The sequence below is a fragment of the Dasypus novemcinctus genome, chromosome 8 (assembly GCF_030445035.2).
Source record: "Dasypus novemcinctus isolate mDasNov1 chromosome 8, mDasNov1.1.hap2, whole genome shotgun sequence".
NCBI lineage: Eukaryota > Metazoa > Chordata > Mammalia > Cingulata > Dasypodidae > Dasypus > Dasypus novemcinctus.
Window position 1 is genome coordinate 60316443 of NC_080680.1, and position 18305 is coordinate 60334747.

Sequence of the window (18305 nt, forward strand, 5' to 3'; positions counted from 1 at the left end):
TATACTTTCGGTGATTTGACAGTTTTTTTCTCATTTTTCTTTGTTGGTTGGGTAGTTCATTTGGGCTGGGTTCTTTTCCTCCTGTACTCACACAACTTAATAGAAAAAAAATTTATATAAGAGGTAGGAGAAAGAAATAGAATTAAAGAGGTGTGTATAGTACATATGAGAAATAGGTTTTCCAAGTTAAATTAGATGAGCTTTAAGCAGTAGAAAACGAGAGGGGGTTGAAAAAGGGGTTCAAAAGATATTGCTTAGTTTCTCCTTTGTGGCGTGAGGTAGCCTGCCATCTTTCATTCTTAATGGGGAAGGGAGGCAGAATGGGAATGCGTTGCAACCTCAGTGTCCTTATAGGCCAAGTGTCCTTTACTGGGCTGTTACTGAACTCCTAATATTAATATATGAGCACTGAGAAATTCTGTTGGTAGTGATGAAGGTGAATTATTCTGGATATACTTTTGCTTCCGAGTATCTATCTCTCTATCTAGAATTTGGTATTTAGGTTTCAAGGGGGCTTTTCTTCTGGTAACTGAATAGAAGATTTGACATAACAACAAACCTACAAGTAAGTTCTTGCAATGAATAAGCCAAATATTTTACATGAATATTTGAAATTCAGTTGTATTAATTTCCTAAATTTTACATATAATACATTTTACTCTTATTTTTCCATATTTGTGGAGATAAATGTTTTAAGTGATGTGGTTTAACTTTGATTCAGTTAAAATTCATTGTTTTAGTTATTCAGATTATTTTTAAAATATAATACATCACTCAAATTGCATATATTAAAATCCACAAATGCCTATAATGTCAAAAATAGATATACAAATTAAAGACATATTAAAAGTTTTCAATATTTTGGACTTCTTTGAGAAACTATTTAAAGCAATTTTGATATTTGAAGCATTGTTGATTTTCATTTTGAAAAATAAACATATAACTGGACATTAACTAGAACTTACATTCCAAAGTGTAAGTGGCATTGAATTAATTTTTCTTCTTGTAAATGTTACTGAGAGTAGCTTATCTTTTATTCACATGCAGATAGCCATATTTATTTGATAGAGTCTAATTTGAACACATCAAGACAGATTGGCATTTTCAGTACCATAAAAAACTGCTTTGTTAATTGCAAGCCATATTTAGTATGACCTTATAATAAAATAGTACTTCAGGTGTCATGCTTTGTCTTTAATGTGCACACTGGAGCTGGGTTCATCTATACTAGACAACTGCACTTCATGAAAAGAGTTTTTTTCTTGATAGGCAATTAGCAGTAATTAGGAAGATTCACCTCAATAAGATGTCAACATGAGATTGTTTTAAAAGTTGAATGTCAGTGACTTAAAAAGAAAGTTCTTCTGACACATAGGTATGGCATGTGAAACATGAAATGTTAATTTAACTTTTCTGCTTATTATTCATGCACAATATTATTTTGTCATTCAGATACTACACTGACAGAGTGTAAAGGGTGTTAAAATAGTGCTGCTAGAATAAAAAGAGGATTAATCTACCATTGGCCAATTAGCCAAGGATACTTAATGGTCTCTAAAGGCTACTGAAGTCTAACTACTAGCAAAAGCATTGCTAGAAAGTCCTCTATATTACCTTCATTTGCTTGACATTTTGTGAAACATACTGTAGGCTTTTCATAACTGCATATGTCAGAAAAATAGTTTCTAAATGAGTGATATGGTAACTTAGTGGATTTTTCATAGGAAATTTTTTTACATAAATAATTCCATCTCTGTTTAAGATATTTGTTCTTTTTTTGGTTGTTAGTTTTTAAGTTTTAATTCTTTTCTTCAATATCTCAAGTATCATGACAAAAGAAATACTCATGTTTTAAATATAAAGTTTATTATTAAGCTTGAAAGAGTTATTAGTCTGAACCATTTATCTTTTAATTATCTATTAATACTTGTATGGAAAATACTTATGTTAATCACCTAGAAAGTCTTGTAATTGTCTTTGCAACTCATGTAATGTTTTAATTAAGTGACTGTGTTTTTAATCTTATACATGGACAATACACAAAATTTTGTTCCTTTCAGTTTCATTCTCTTTAACTAGAGTATTGATAGTTAAACTAAAGTATTGATTCTGTTCACAAGAGAGAAAAATATTACTAAGATCATGGTGACATTTCTAGGGGCCTCTTGCCTATTGAATTACTTTTCAACTCAAATTTTCTCCAGTCTCTTATACTTTAATTCTGGTAACTCAGTTATTATGTTAGAGATTTTGGTGAAGTAATTGGAAGCAGACCTCCTCTACTTAATGATTGCTTTTCCTTACTTTGGCTTTGAGCCTTTGGGTTTCAAGAAGAGAAAGAAAAATTAGAGACCACACTCACAGATATAGATGGAAACTATAATAATTCTCATTTTTTCCTCTGATTACCGAATGATCTTGTCCAACATGGAACATCTAACCTTTGTCCCATCGTGGACTAAAAATTCTGTCAACCAACTATTTCCTCTATGGACTTTCTAGAAACCCTGCTCCTGTAACTCCTGTAACCTCATATTTAACTGATTTTTTTTGTTTTTAGAATTTCCTGTTGTCTGTACTTTCCAGTTCCCCCACTATCCCAACTAAAAATATTTTCCAAAAATGTTTACATGGTTTGTTACTTCAAGTTTCTAGTGCAATAGTAAAAAACATATTAAGAAGAACTGAACCATTTTTTGAATGCTATAAGGTGGTTCTTGCCCAGGAAAAATGTTAGGCAAGAATTCAGTCTCTTATTAGAAGTGAAGAGCTATAGCCCCAGCCTATTCTTTTTCCTTGGAGCACTGCTCCTGAACTAGTTGAATACTCAAAACATTTTTTTACATGTGCTACACCTAGTATCATGTCTATTGAATAAACAGATGTTAAATATTTTATTCTTTGGAGACTAAAGAGTCAAGATAGAGAGTATCATAAAATAGATTGGATTTTATTGTGGGGGGTTCATATAATTTAGGGAAATGATTCTTTCAGAATTTCCTTCTAAATGCTTTACTCCTCTTTTTGGTTATAGGATATTTTCTATAGGCCTGTTTTATTTTTATGATAATTTATTATTGAATATTAAAAGTTTATTGAAGCTTTCTCTCTGCTGGAGAAGAAATGATTGGTCTCTTTAGGACAGCCTCAGTTCACTCACCAGTGTTCTGGCAGATAATTTCTCAATAGTAGAAGTTGGAAAGCAGTATGGTATGTAGATCTAGGATATGGCACTTAATGTTGTACCTAGCTTCTAGGGTACATTTGACAAACAAATCAGGAAACACATGGAAAGAAACAGCACTTCCCATAGCTCCTGTTCAGTTTCTTCATAGCACTTCCTGCAATTACCATTATATATTTTCAGAGTATAGATTAGTAGCTTCCTAAAGGCAAGGATCATAACTCTTTTGTGATCACACACCATATTAATATAGTATCTAGTACACAGTATGTGTAAAATGAATGAATGATAAATATTGAGTTAGCTCAGTATTTGAAATTTATGATCAGAGACTATTTGGTGATTAAACTACAAGATGTAGATCTAGGTTAAACGACTTATATTTATAGCATAGAAAATGGAACAAGTTTTTAATAAAGAACATGAGAGAAAGTATAGTAGTATTATATACATATATTAAATGAGGAAGCTTTTCATTAATTTAGAACCTCAGCCTGGATTAAGACACTTCTCAGACTCTATATGGCAGTATTTACCAGAAGATAATGTTAACAATAATGCTGCACATTTAAAATTTACCAAACACTGTCACAATTTTTTAAAAAATTATGTCCTTAAAATGAAAAATATCCATGGTTAGGTAGGCAAACATGGTCTCCGTCTTTCAGTGAGGGAACAAAAGTTGTGTGCATGCTCAGTGTCCCTCAGCAGTAGACCCAGAACTAGAATCCAGAAATTACCTCTTCTTTCATGTGGGTTATATTATTACTTTATAGTGTAAAATGGCTTAAATATTTTTCAAATCTTTGATTGGGGATGGAAAGGTAATAATACAGAAATAGAAATCATGCTATTGATGAAAATAACACTTTTAAGACTAATAGTAATTTTTTGGTAGATTTTATAGCACAATCTTTTTCGAGTAAGAATGTCCATAAAATAGTCTTTCAGAACAATCTAAGTATAAGCAATAGAAAATCATTTATATTTCTCATTTCTCAAATAATAAATATAGTTCATAAACTGAGATAAGTTAGCAATAGAGTCATAAAAAATTCCAAAGGAAACTGATAGAATTTATATGTATATACATATATGTATATTTTTTGAGGTACCGGGGCCAGGGATTGAACCTGGGACCTCATAAGTGGGAGGCTGGTGCTCAACTACTAAGCCACATTGGCTTCCCTGAGTTGGTTTTTTCATTTGTTTGCTTGTTGGTGTTTTTTTTTTTTTTTTTTCTAAATTTGTTTTTAGGAGGCTTTGGAGACTGAATCCAGGACTTCCCATGTGGGAAGCAGGTGCTCAACTGCTTGACCACATCTACTCCCCTATATATGTAGATCTATTTTTTTAAAAGATTTATTTATTTCCCTCCCTTCCCCTCCTCCTGCCCTGCTGTTATTGCTGTCTGTGTTGTTTTCTATTCTCATTTTCTCTTCTCTAGGATTCATTAGGATTTGATCCTGGAAAGGTCTGATAGGGAGAGAAGTTCTCTGTCAATTGCTCTACCTCAGTTCCTGGTTTCTACTATGCTTCACCATGACTCTCCCCTTGTGTCTCTTTTGTTGTGTCATCCTCTTGCTGCGTGACTCACTTGCGCGGGGCACTGGCTCACAGCATGGGCACTTGCGCATGCACTGGCTTACCACATGGGCACGCTTTCTCTTCTTCTTTTTCACCAGGAGGTCCCAAGGATTGAACCCAGGTCCTCCCATATGATAGGCAGAAGCTCTTATCACTTGAGCCACATCCACTTCCCTAGATCTACTTTTTTAATGTACTGGGGCTGGAGATTGAATTCAAGACTTCATAAATGGGAAGCTAGTGCTGAACCACTGAGCCTCATTGGCTCCCCTGAATTGGTTTTTTCATTTGTTTGCTTGTTGTTTGCTTTTTTTTTCAGGATGCACTGGGGACCGAACCCGAGGCCTCCCATGTGGAGAGCAGGTGCTTAACTGCTTGAGCCACATCTGCTCCCTACATATATATCTTGACAAGCATTTAGGCAGTATTGATTTCCATATTTCCTCAAAAACAGATGCTTTGTAACATTTCTATACATATATAGTTAATATTGGAAATGTGTTTTAATGATTGTTGAAGTAAATATTATTTAATAAAAAACATTATATTTTAATAAAGTAAAAATCATTCTGTTTACCATCTCCATAATTTGTATATTCTTTATTTAATAAAATTTTATGTTGTTAAATTGCAATTGAAATTTTACATACACTTGACTTTTTTTTTGAAGATTTATTTTTTATTTATTTCTCTTCCCTTCCTCCCACCCCTCCCCCCCCAGTTGTCTGTTCTCTGTGTCCATTTTGCTGCGTGGTCTTCTTTGTCCACTTCTGTTGTTGTCAGTGGCACAGGAATCTGTGTCTCTTTTTGTTGCATTATCTTGCTGCATCAGTTCTCTGTGTGTGTGGCGCCATTCTTGGGCAGGCTGAACTTTCTTTCTTGCTGGGTGGCTCTCCTTATGGGGCACACTCCTTGCGTGTGGGACTCCCCTATGCAGGGGACACCCCTGCGTGGCACGGCACTCCTTGCATGCATCAGCACTGTGCATGGGCCAACTCCACACCAGTCAAGGAGGCCCTGGGTTTGAACTGCAGACCTCCCATGTGATAGACGGACGCCCTAACCACTGGGCCAAGTCCACTTCCCTACACTTGCCTTTTAGAAAAATATATTTATTGACTTGTTCTTTCCTCAATGAAGGACACATTTATAGTATCAGGACCTGCCAATGTGGAAGGAATAGACAGAAATCTAATGGCATACATGTTTAACTAATGAGAAAAGCCATCCAAGGCTATTCATAGGAATGAAAGAATCACATCAAAATTTAGTCTTCTGTGTCACCCGAGATTCCACCTAGAATTATAGCCATGAGTTCTGTCTTACCAAATTGAAATCTCAAAAAATCTTGGGTAGATGCAGAGCATTAACTTCAGGACTGAGAAATACTCCAGTGCATACTACTTAAGTAAAACCTTAATTCATTCATTGCTATTACATTGTAAATTAAAATCGGTATGTATATCTATAGCACCATCAAATAGGGAGACTTGATTTTTTGAAACCTTTCTTTTTCTTACTATATATATAAGACATTGTTTTAAATGCTGTATGTAGTTATACATAGGTAAGGAAAGACAGTCTTCTCTCAAGTATTTAAAATTTACTAGGGACAGTAAAAGAGCTGAGAAGATATTTCTCTGAAGAGAAAGGAAAGAACAGAGAAGGCTTCATGAAGGAGAAAAAGTAAGCTGATTTTCAAGGATGAGAGAGATTTCAGCAGAAAGGAACACCATGTACAGAGTCCGAAGTGCTGAAATGGTAGGCAGGACTGGGGAGTGGTAAGTTTGTGCTTCAGGTGAAATGTGACTGAAATACAAAGTAAAGCTAAATCTTTGAGAGACTTATCACCCAAACACATCTGAGCTTTATTCTGTTGGGGTAAGGAACCCCTGAAGAGTTTTAAATAAGGGAATAACAGGTTAGCATTGTTTTAGAAAGTTGTATAAAAGATTGTAGGTAGGGATGGTTGAGGGTAGTGGGAAGGCTACTGAACTAATCTTAGTGGAATATTGAGTGTATGCATTATGAGAATGGCCGAAGGGAGTGAATAGGAGAAACATTACATAATTTATAGAACCTGATAAATGATTGGGCATGGAGAATTAGTAAATAGGGAGAGAGATGGATTCAAGTGTGGATAACAAGGGAGATTATTAGGCTTAAGAAAATTATGTTTGGTTGTAGATATTTATGAAGTACTTTGGGCACCATTCATGAGTAAATTTTTTTTAATATGTAAAATCACATTTTAAAATCATAAGTTAAAGTCTATCCAAGGAAATGCTTTTTTTAAAATAAAATATACTATTTATTTCACCAAAACATAGTTTAAATCTCAAATATATCAAGCTCCAGTTTTAAATCCATGGTCTGAAATATTCATATTTAATAATATGCATCATACATCATACACATGTAGTAATGGACTTATTGCTATATTTTCTAGAAGTTTTACTTAAATATAATATTAAAGCATAAGTTATTGTGTCCCATGTTTATACTATTACACTTTAGCTACCTTTTTTTTTGCTATTTCTAACTGGAATTCTTAAAAAAAAAAAGAATTTTTCCCCTCAGAGAGTTCAGTACCATTTTGTCTAATTGTTCCTTATGTTAAACTACCCTATTATAAGCTTCTTTGGAATAATAAAATAGTAGTATCGTTATCCTCTTAAGGAGCTTTGAGTTGTTATGCCATTACAGCTTGGTGACATTTTGCTGACTACAGATTGGTGAATGTAAAGAGCTCACAGAAAAATGGTTTCTTTTATCCTCTTTCATAAAAAATTACCAGTATGTCATTTAGTGAAATGTTTTCATTTATTAAAAAATTGAAATACAAGGAATTAGTGCAATTCTACCTCCTGCATTACAAACAGGACTTGTTAGCTATCAATCAAGTACGTAAGACTGAGTTTCCTTGCATACTATTTGAACTAAATCCCTAACAAGCTTCGTCTGTTAATTGGACTTTAACATTTATGTTGCTAAATGAGAAGCATTTTGGCTGCTATATAGGATGGTAAGACCTACCCAGTGGAATAAACAACTAACATCTGTTATCCCGTCCTGCTCCAGCTTGGCTTTTACCAGTTAAGTACATCAGCCCTGAAGTGAAGGTTATCAAATATGTTAGTCTCTGGCTCACCCACATGTATGTGAAGGCAAGAAATAACACACCATGAGTAAAGACCAGCCAAACAAAAGATATTGAATACAGCTGGTCCATTTTGTTTTAACCTCTACAAGCCCTACAGTATTATGCAAAAGCCAATATATGTTTAAAATTTTGTAATGTTTTTATAACTACTTTTATAATTTTAGTTTTCTTTAGCATTTTCTTACCTATAGAATTTTATGTTGAAAAAAATATGTTTAATTTTATAATACATTTTTATTTATTTTCTTTAAAAAGAAACTAAATTTGGATTTGGCTGAGCTTCGGAAAGAAAAGGAAGATTTACTAAAAAAATTGGAGTCCTCATCTGAAATCACTAGTTTGGCAGAAGAAGCAACCCGGGAAACAGTTCCACGGATACAAGTTACATCACTTGTTCCTTCAAGGAGCATGGATTTAGAAATGAAGCAACTGCAGTGTAAACTAAAGGTGATTTAAGATTTATTAAGTATGAAAGCACATATTAAGTTACTGACTCCTTAAAGACATGTTTATATCAATTCTAATTTAATTCTACTAATAAAGGTAAATTATGATGTAAATAATCCCCAAATTATTATTACCACATTTGATCTCATCATTCAGTTTTAGCCTGGTAGTTTCTTATCTGGTAATTCACAATACTTTTCTCTGAAAACAAAAAAAGGCAAGACTCCATAAAATCCTAATTTAGGAGTTGATGGAAACTGGCCATTTTCATTCTGCTCCACTGCTTTACTCCTCTCTGCTCTCCATTCCACCCTCCATTGAAAAGAATTCCTTTCCATCATGTAATGTATTCACATAAACAGAATTGCTTTCCTGTGCAAACTTGCTACAATTTTAATTTTGTCTTTAATTGTTGGAGGTGGGGAAGGAGGGGAAGAATTAAGGGGACAGTGAGAAGAAGAAACACAGAACAAGGGTGGTTTGGTTGAAAAGGGTTTAGCAAATTGAACCTGAGAATGAGAATAAAAAGCAGTGTTTCTATTGTTTATTAAGATTGTTCTCTCCAGTGAAACTGTCAACCACTTAAAAGTGAGGCTCGTCTTAATTTTTGTGGGTGTTACTGGAAAGTTCATTTTCGTGCTGCTCAAAATCAGTTCATTTATTTCTCACATATCTTATTTTTTCATTGTGGATTGCTAGCTAGAAGCTAAAGGGACCATATATGGAGGACCATAGATGCAGTGAACATTAAAAAGAAACTTCTGGTTGTAAATGTACACAATTCATTAGGAATGGAGTAATCAAGATTATTAAAAGGATATCAGAACATTGAATTGTTAAATAGACTCATAGTTATTTTCAGTCCAAAATATAGTAGTGCACTCTCAAATAATAGGATTTTAAGTGAAGGATTACTTCTAGAAACTGATCAGAGTTATGTTCAAGTTATACATTTTATTCCACTATTTTCAGAAACAGAAAAACATTTTAAGGGAAGATACATGCCCCAAAACTTGCAGAGCTATTTTTCCTACATTTTTATTTTGTGGTGTATTAAACTTATAAAATGTTGAAAGTGAGGCAAGTACCCTACATGAATTTCCCCATGAAAATTCTCTGAAGAAGATAGTATTCAAGAAACATTCCAATCAATGTTATCCCAATCAATATATTTTATTATTTAAGCAAAAATTTTTTTAAAAGATTTATTTTTGAAATTTTATTTCTCTCCCCTTCCCTGTTCCCTCCCCCCTACCCCCCAGTTGTCTGCTCTCTGTGTCCATTCGCTATGTGTCTGTGTCCGCTTGTATTCTTGTCAGCGGTACGGAGGGGAATGTGTCTCTTTTTGTTGTGTCATCTTGAAGCGTCAGCTCTCCGTGTGTGTGGTGCCACCCTGAGCAGGCTGCACTTTTTTTTTTGCACAGGGTGGCTCTCTTTACAGGGCCCACTCCTTGTGCATGGGGCTCCCCTACACAGGGGACATGCCTGCGTGGCACGGCACTCCTTGCGTGCATCGGCCCTGAGCATGGGCCAGCTCATCAAACGGGTCAGGAGGCCCTGGGCTTGAACCCTGGACCTTGTGGTAGGTGGATGCTCTATCCATTGAGCCAAATCCGCTTCCCAAGCAAAATATTTTAAAGCTATAATTATACTAATTTTCTTTCCATTTTTTAAAGAATTATTTTTGTCATTTCAGTGTTTAGGTTTCATACACAAGGATGAAAACTGTTGAAATGTTCTTTGATCTTACCTGCACAGAGACTTTAATTCACAGTTCTGTGGTTCTTCTTAGATTTAAATCTTCATGGCCCCAACATAACTAATTTTTACCAAGATAAAATAGAATGTTAGATCTAGTAATGTATGATCTAATTTCTAAACTTTTAAAAGTTGTGAATAATTTTAAGTGGATATATATTTTACTTTGTCCATTTCACATACTACAAATGGTCTAATGATTTTTGGTCACAATTGGCACATATGAGTATCTATAAGTTATTTGTATGATCATTTTCCATGGTATAAGTTTTTATTCATATTTAAGTATATCTCTGACTTTGGAGGAAGGTATGAGTCAGGAAGTGCAACTAAAGAAAATGCCTCGAGCAATTTAGACCACTGCTTGGTGTTATTTTGAATTGACTTTGTAGGAATCTAGCCTGTAGTCCTGACACACTGACCAGAGCCTCAAAGGAACAAAAGGGATAAATCTTTTGTCTTTCATGTTTTAATAAGGAAATTTCCTTGGAGACTAAGTACCTTTTAGTACATAATAGTCACTGCTACTATAAATATCTATTTTGATATCAAACTAACACAATGATTTACTAAGAAATAACTTCTTTTCCATTGCTGTTTTAAATGCTTAATTGGGAAAAAAAAAGGCTAAATATAAATATATTAAAGATCTTCATATATCTTATTTTTATCCAATTAATATTAGACCTTTCTATGTAATTCCTTATGTGTATGTTTCAGAGTTCCTGGTTTCATTTGGTATCATTAGAGGATTGATGTGCATTTATTTTTTATACTTTGATTTTCACTCAAGTTAGACATATAGACTCAAGGTACCAAATCCACATATATAGGTAATAAAATATTTTAAAATATATAAATTCCTTCCAATGGATGGTATATACATGAGATGTTTATATTTATTTTAACTCTTTATGTAATATGGGTTGAATAGTGCTCCAGTTTCTTTTTATGAGTCTTTAAATTTCTCGTTGTTCAAGAGCATTCCTTTTGGTATATATCATATTCTCTTCCAGTTTCCCAATAAGTTAATAATAGCAGACAATTGGTTTTTAACCACTATTCCTTTATGTCTAATATAGTGCTTACTAGTTCTAAGTGTTTTAGAAATATTAATCTATTTAATCCTTCTTTCAACCCTGTGAGATAGGTTCTGTTATTCTCCCTATATTACAGTTGAGAAAACTGAGAGAGCAACTAAGTTCCTTGCCCACTGTCATACAGCTACTAAGTAGTAGAGCAGAGATTAGATCCCAAGCCATCTGGCTCCAGAGGCCATGCTGTAAGTCATTACACAATGCAAACTTTTAAAAATCCATAAACTTAATATAGGAAAGCTCTAGCCAGAATGGATTCTTACTGTTTTGACTTCTTTTCCCCCAATGAATCTTTTTTTATGGAAATAATTTTTTTGCCCCTCTTTCACCTGTCAGGGGACATTAAGAAATATTTGAATTATCATCAAATATATACTGCCCTTGATAGGATAGATATCTAAGCCCTTTAAAGTCATTTGGTCAGGGAAACGGACTTTGGCCCAGTGGTTAGGGCGTCCGTCTACCACATGGGAGGTCCGCGGTTCAAGCCCCGGGCCTCCTTGACCCCGTGTGGAGCTGGCCCGTGCGCAGTGCTGATGCGCGCAAGGAGTGCTGTGCTACACAGGGGTGTCCCCCGCGTAGGGGAGCCCCACGCGCAAGGAGTGCACCCATAAGGAGAGCCGCCCAGCGCGAAGGAGGGAGCAGCCTGCCGAGGAATGGCGCCGCCCACACTTCCCGTGCAGCTGATGACAAAAGAAGCGGACAAAGAAACAAGACATAGCAAATAGACACCAAGAACAGACAACCATGGGAGGGGGGGAAATTAAATAAATAAATAAATCTTTAAAAAAAAAAAAATAATAAATAAATAAATAAATAAAGTCATTTGGTCAAATCTGGCACAAGGCAACACATGCATGGGCTCAGCTTGAATCCACAAGTAGTTCTGCTATTTTGCCCACAGGATTGATAGAATTTCAGAATAATGCAGCCTATTAATAGGATAATAGCATAGGATTCATTTTCATCAGGATCCAATATTCTTTTTTTTTATTAGAGAAGTTGTGCATTTACAGAACAATCATGGATAAAATACAGGATTCCTGTACACCACCCTATTAGTAACACCTTTTCAAAATACGTGTTTTACACCAGATGTTAAGTCATGCTGCAGCATAAGTTTTGCATAAAGGGAATAGAAAAGGGTCAGATGCCCTGCAGTTTTTTTGTTTTGTTTTGTTTTGCTTTGTTTAATGTATTATATTTTTCCTCTGTTACTTTTTTATTTTTTAAAAGATTAAAATTAAGAGATCACAAGGAATGTTACATTAAAAAACATTAAAAGAAACAAAAAACATAACAGATTCCCATATAACCCACTCCCTACCCCCCACCACATCATTTTTCTAAATTGTGTTTTTTTGAAGATACATACATCACAAAAAAAGTTACATTAAAAAATATAAGAGGTTCCTGTATACCCCCCACCCTCCCACCCCACTCCTCCCACACCAACAACCTCCCTCATCATCGTGGCACACTCATTGCACTTGGTGAACACAGTTTGGGGCACTGCTGCACTACATGGATAATAGTTTACCCTGTAATTTGCACTCTCCCCCAGTACATTCAATAGGTTATGGCAGGATATATAAAGTCCAGCATCTGACACTGCAATATCATCAAGGACAACTCAAAATCCCAAAAATGCCCCCACATCACATCTCTTCTACCCTCTCTCTGCCCTCAGCAACTACTGTGGTCACTTTCTCCACCTTGATGCTAAAATTTCTTCTATTACTTGTCACAATAGTTTTATAGTAGAATATCAGTAAGTCCACTCTAGTCCATATTTTATTCCTCCATTCTGTGGACTCTGGGATGGTGATGTCCTCTCCACTTCTAGATCAAGAGGGGGCTTAGATTCCACATGGATGATGGATGCAATTCCTCTGCTTACAGTTGTAGGCTCTCTTGATTCCCTAGCGTGGTAGTTGATCATTTTACCTCCCTGTTAGCTGACCTGGGTAAGACCAATGAACAAGAGAGTGGGAGTCACCACTCTGCTGAGGCTCAAGGCCCAGGTGGTACATGGGTAGCCCAGAGATTCAAGTCTCCTGAGTATGGAACATTCCTAGCACCAACTACAGGTTCAGTAAAAGTGACAGAAGAGGCATGTGTAGAAAAGTCACATCTGAGTCTGGATCCATCACACTCAGGTGCACAAATTCCAAAGTAGGGCCTTCTGACATGGCACAGAGCTCCAAATCCATCTGCCATGACTATATACCCTGCGGGTCTCCATAGCCTTCAGGAGATCCAGTACCTAGGGTTGTATCTACTTTGGCTTTTTCTGGGGTCCTGCTGAGGTGTGTGTAAGTGCAACTCCTCAGATGACCTCCTGACTCTTTTTGGAAGACTCTTAACCATATCAACTCATTTGTTTTGCCATTTCCCCCTTTTATTCAAGGTCAAGAGCAGTTTTTAACACTTGATCCAACATATAGGCTGAGATATTCTGCTGGTCTGAGTTGACCCTTTTATTCGAGGTCTCTTTCTAGTTGCTTTTCCAGTTAGTGATTGGTAGTAATCCCTCAGTGCCAGGGAAGTTCCTCCACAGGAGTCATGTCCCACACTGGAGGGAAGGTAATACATTTACATACTGAATTTGGCTTAGAGAGTGGCCACATTTGAGCAATGTGGAGGCTCTCAGGAGGCACCCTACAGCTCTAGGCGCCCTACAGCTCTAGGCCTAATTCATATTTCAGGCACACAGGCTCCTAAGCATAGTCATCAGTATTAAGGGCTCATTATTGGACCATCCTTCCTTGTTGATCTTTGCCATTGCACTTGAGGGATTATTGTTGTTCCGTTGGGGAATGTGACAGAGCTCCCCTGGGTGGGAACTCAGCACTCCCTCAGTTTACATTTGTAATTGTAACTATTATAAAAATACCCAACATATATCCTAACATATTTATGTTCCCTATATACATGCCCTGGAGAACTCCACCTCACCCATGTGCCCCCCATCAATAACACCCCACACCAGAGTTCCTCCCCTGCCATAGTTGAACCCCCTCTGTGGTCCAAAACTTCTTCAACAATGAATCCTAATATATTGCCAAATTCAATTAATAGGAAATTGAAATACAGTGATGGGTTAAAATTTAGAAATAGAAGACGTAGTAATTTAGAAATTTCTAAAATTAAGTAAAAATAAATTGGTGTATTAATAAAATGAAAAATATTAAAAGCTTTGTTTCAAACATTTTGCCTTTCATCACTGTAATAGGTATTGCCCTGTATGAACAGTGGCAAGCACTTTTATTTCTTCCTCAGTGTCTACATCCTTTCTTTCTTTTTTTCTAATTTTTAATTTTGTCTTCAAAAAAAGTTTTAGATCACAATAATTCACAAACACAATATAGGGGACTCCCAGATACCCAACATCAAACCCTTTTCCCCTTTCCCCAGCAATGATCTCTTTACATGTTTATGTTATATTTGCTGCAACTGATGTACAAATTTTGAAACATAGCTATCAAACATGGTTCCATTTTGTGCACCCCAGTTCCCTGCTTCCATCCATGCTATACCTGTCTCCCCCTCCCCTCAGGGCACACCATGACACTCAGTCTTCACTACTTGAGGAACCAGATTTACAGATACTGTAACAATGCTGAGGGCTTGACATACTAGACTGTCCTAACTAATTGGGAGCCAGTGATTCCAGAGACCCGATTCCCTCTCTTTGGGAACATTAGGTCTCCCTAGGATGTCGGTACACCTTCACACTCATTGTATTGACCTGGGTTTTGATCACTTTTTAGCTACTAACTTTAGGGACTTGATAGAGGAAATCATTTAACTTCTCCAGATATCTAAAGCAGGCATATTAATATCTTTTTTACCCAACTAGTTAATAATTTTTGAGAATCAAATGAAATAATGAATATAAAGGTATTTTTGAAAGTTTTAAATAACATATAAATTAAACTCAGATTAAGAGATTATGGTAAAAGTATATATATTAAGGTGACATTGTTTTACTTATTGTAATTCATTAATTCCCTCAATTATCCAGAAGACAAAGTTACAGACTTTCAGCTACCTAAAATACAGACTTAGGTCTAAAAACAGAAAAGGCACAAGCAGCTTAAAATCCACCTAATTTATTCCCTTGAAGTTATTGTCATGCTTCATTCACTTCCTGCTGTCTTTTATTTTAAGCACAGTTCTAATAAGCTTATTTATTTAACTTCTCAGCAGAAAATATCTTAAAAGAAGCAAATTAGAAGTATGCATTTTAAGGGGCAGGATGATGGTTTTCATACAGAAATATTGACAGAATCAGGAAATTACAACCAACAGATTGACTGAGAGAAAAGAGACATAAAAATGTTAAGGTAAATAAAAATTAGACAACACAGCAGTCTGGGACCATATAGAGTAGGATTAAGTAGCCATTTATATAATAGTAATTCCTAATGGCATATATAATTAATATTGTGATAAATCTATATGTAATTAATATACTATCACTAAAGTATCACTGTTATCACCATTATCATGGATTTCATATTTCAAATCAAATAAACAATAGAAAGTAAATTATATTTAGGTTATACTATCAAAGAAAGCACATAAGTATATAATCATATATTTAACTAACCTTTATATAAAAGGAATGTTTTGTTACCATTTATGTCTCTTCATTCCAGAAAGAAATTAAGATTAATTAATAAAGCAAAAGCTTCAGTTATCTGGTAAATTCACTGATGTGGACTGTCTTATTCTGTCAGTAGTAGAAATAAGATACTATATATCACTCTAACCATGCAAAATATGGTTGAAATTTAGATTACTTATAATTTTCAATACAGTTGCCATGTTGAGGTAGCATCAAGTTGCTTAATAAGATTAACATTACCTTTTTTGTAAAATTTAAAATACTTTCGTAGTTTTTATTTATAGATTCTCTACCAATGAGATATTTAAAGTCTGTCTAATGAATTTGCTCCCATTTATCTTGCATGAGTAATGATTTCATCTTTTCGAGGTAAAAATATTTGAGCCTAAATCAAAGAGTCAAATCTGGGAATAGACAATTGATTATAGTTAGTAGACAGATTAGCAAAAGAGCTACTCCAAATACTTTTTAAACTATCATTTTATTCTATTTATATTAGTACAGTTTTTAATTTTAACAAATGATATGTGAATATTTCAACATTCTCTTCTAAGGAATGGGCAAACTAAAATACCAAAAAGACTATGTCATATATTAGGTTAGATATTAAATTGGAACTTGAGTGAAAATTGAGAATTACCACCTCTGACCCCTACACTGTGAAGACAGTGTATATCACAAAGCTGTTCTGCTTTGAAAAATTAATAATGATGTATGAACACCTTGACCACAATTAACATTGTTAATATTTTCAAGTAAAGAAGTATTTGGTATTTATAAGTTCTCTGTCAGTTATCAATCATTGTCTAACAAACCGTCCCGAAATGTAGTAGCTTACAATAGCAGCTTATTATTTCTCATGATTGAGGGAGTTGACTGGGCACTTCTTTTGCTGGTCTCTTCTGGATTCCCTCATTTAGCTGCATTCTTTTAAGCCAGAGATTTACCTGAACTAGAAGGTCCAAACAACCTCACTCACAGACCTGGCAATTGGCGGTGGACTATCAGGAAGGATACCTTGGTATTCCTACACACAGCCTCTCACCTGTCTTCCTTGCAAGGCCATCTCAGGTCAGCATTCTTAGAGGGCTAAAGTGGAAGCCACAAACCCTTAAGGCCCAGGGTATGAAACTTTCACTTTTGCCACTTTCTATTGGTTGAACCAAATCACAGGCCAGAAAGGATTCAAAGACTGGGGAAATGGATTTTACCTCTTGATGGGAGAAGTGCAAACCATTTGTGACCATATATAACCTGTCACTGGTTATTATTAAATCCAGCATTAGTTATAAGTGATCTTACTAATTCATTAAAATAATCACATACATATTTACATTTTAAATGGACAACTCACATTTCTTAAAAGTGTATTTTTATGGTGAACTCTTAGCATTTGTTATATAACTGTGTTCCTCTATGGTATTTTGGTTATATAAAAATGTTAGTATTTCTATATTATTTATATTAGAACATTTGAAATAAGGCATGTAAAAATATGAAAATGTTCATTATATCCATAATTACGGCAAATGTATTACTCTTCTTGAGAATGGCATTTATCTTTATACCACTTAAAGATTAAAGAGTGTATTGAATTTATGTGTATTTTTAATCTAGAATTCAACTAATGAGCTCACTAAACAGTCATCAAATGTGAAGTCTCTGAAATTTGAACTTCTAGCAAAAGAAGAACACATAAAGGAAATGCATGAAAAGTATGGGCTTCATATTTCTATCCATTGTATTTGGTGCCACCAAGTGGCAATTAACACTATTAAACAATGCAACCCAAGAAACAATACCATGTCCTTAAAAATGAACAAATCCCCACCTTCATGTTTAAGTCTACATAAGGTGAAAGTTTAAGTAATATTGCCTATAATGTGACTAATGACAAGTTGGCTACTATTTTTTTTATTAGAATGAGATTATTTAAAGTTAGATTTCACTTCTTAGACCATTTAATTTTGAATAAATATAAATTAACAGCCTCAAGACTATGAAAAAAAAATTCTAAAATGTGGTAATTATATGATAAAAAATATTGTATGTGTAGCTTGATACTTATTGGATTTAATGTCAAAGTTTATGAGGTTAAAGTAGAAAAATGAAAGTTTTTATATTAAAAAAATGAGATTATGAAAATTTGTGCTATGGGATTTTTAAAATTTTCTATCCCATTAAAGCAAAATAATTTTTTCATATTTTTCATACCTGTACTAAAGCTTAGAAGATGACAATGTTTAAATAGAACTCCAGTGTGTCTTAGCTAAATTTAAGATATATATCTCATATATAGACATTATACCTTTATACACCATATATATCTTGAAGTGTATAGATTAAGAGGCAGTCTTGCTTATTGGTTAACAGTGAGGATTCTAGAGCAACACTCTTGGAATCCTTGGCTCCTCTACCTCTAGTTCTGAGACTTTG

General features: G+C 34.7%; 1 protein-coding gene across 4 annotated transcripts in view; it reads left to right on the top strand.

The window, feature by feature from the left end:
• The window catches only part of CNTLN (centlein), a 425457-nt gene that overhangs the window by 356994 nt on the left and 50158 nt on the right, over positions 1 to 18305 (top strand). For all 4 annotated transcript variants that reach the window (XM_058301902.2, XM_058301903.2, XM_058301901.2 and 1 more), the window contains 2 exons: positions 8190 to 8381; positions 17487 to 17584. In XM_058301902.2, the coding sequence (XP_058157885.1) occupies positions 8190 to 8381; positions 17487 to 17584 (290 nt within the window). The remainder of the gene's footprint in view (positions 1 to 8189; positions 8382 to 17486; positions 17585 to 18305) is intronic.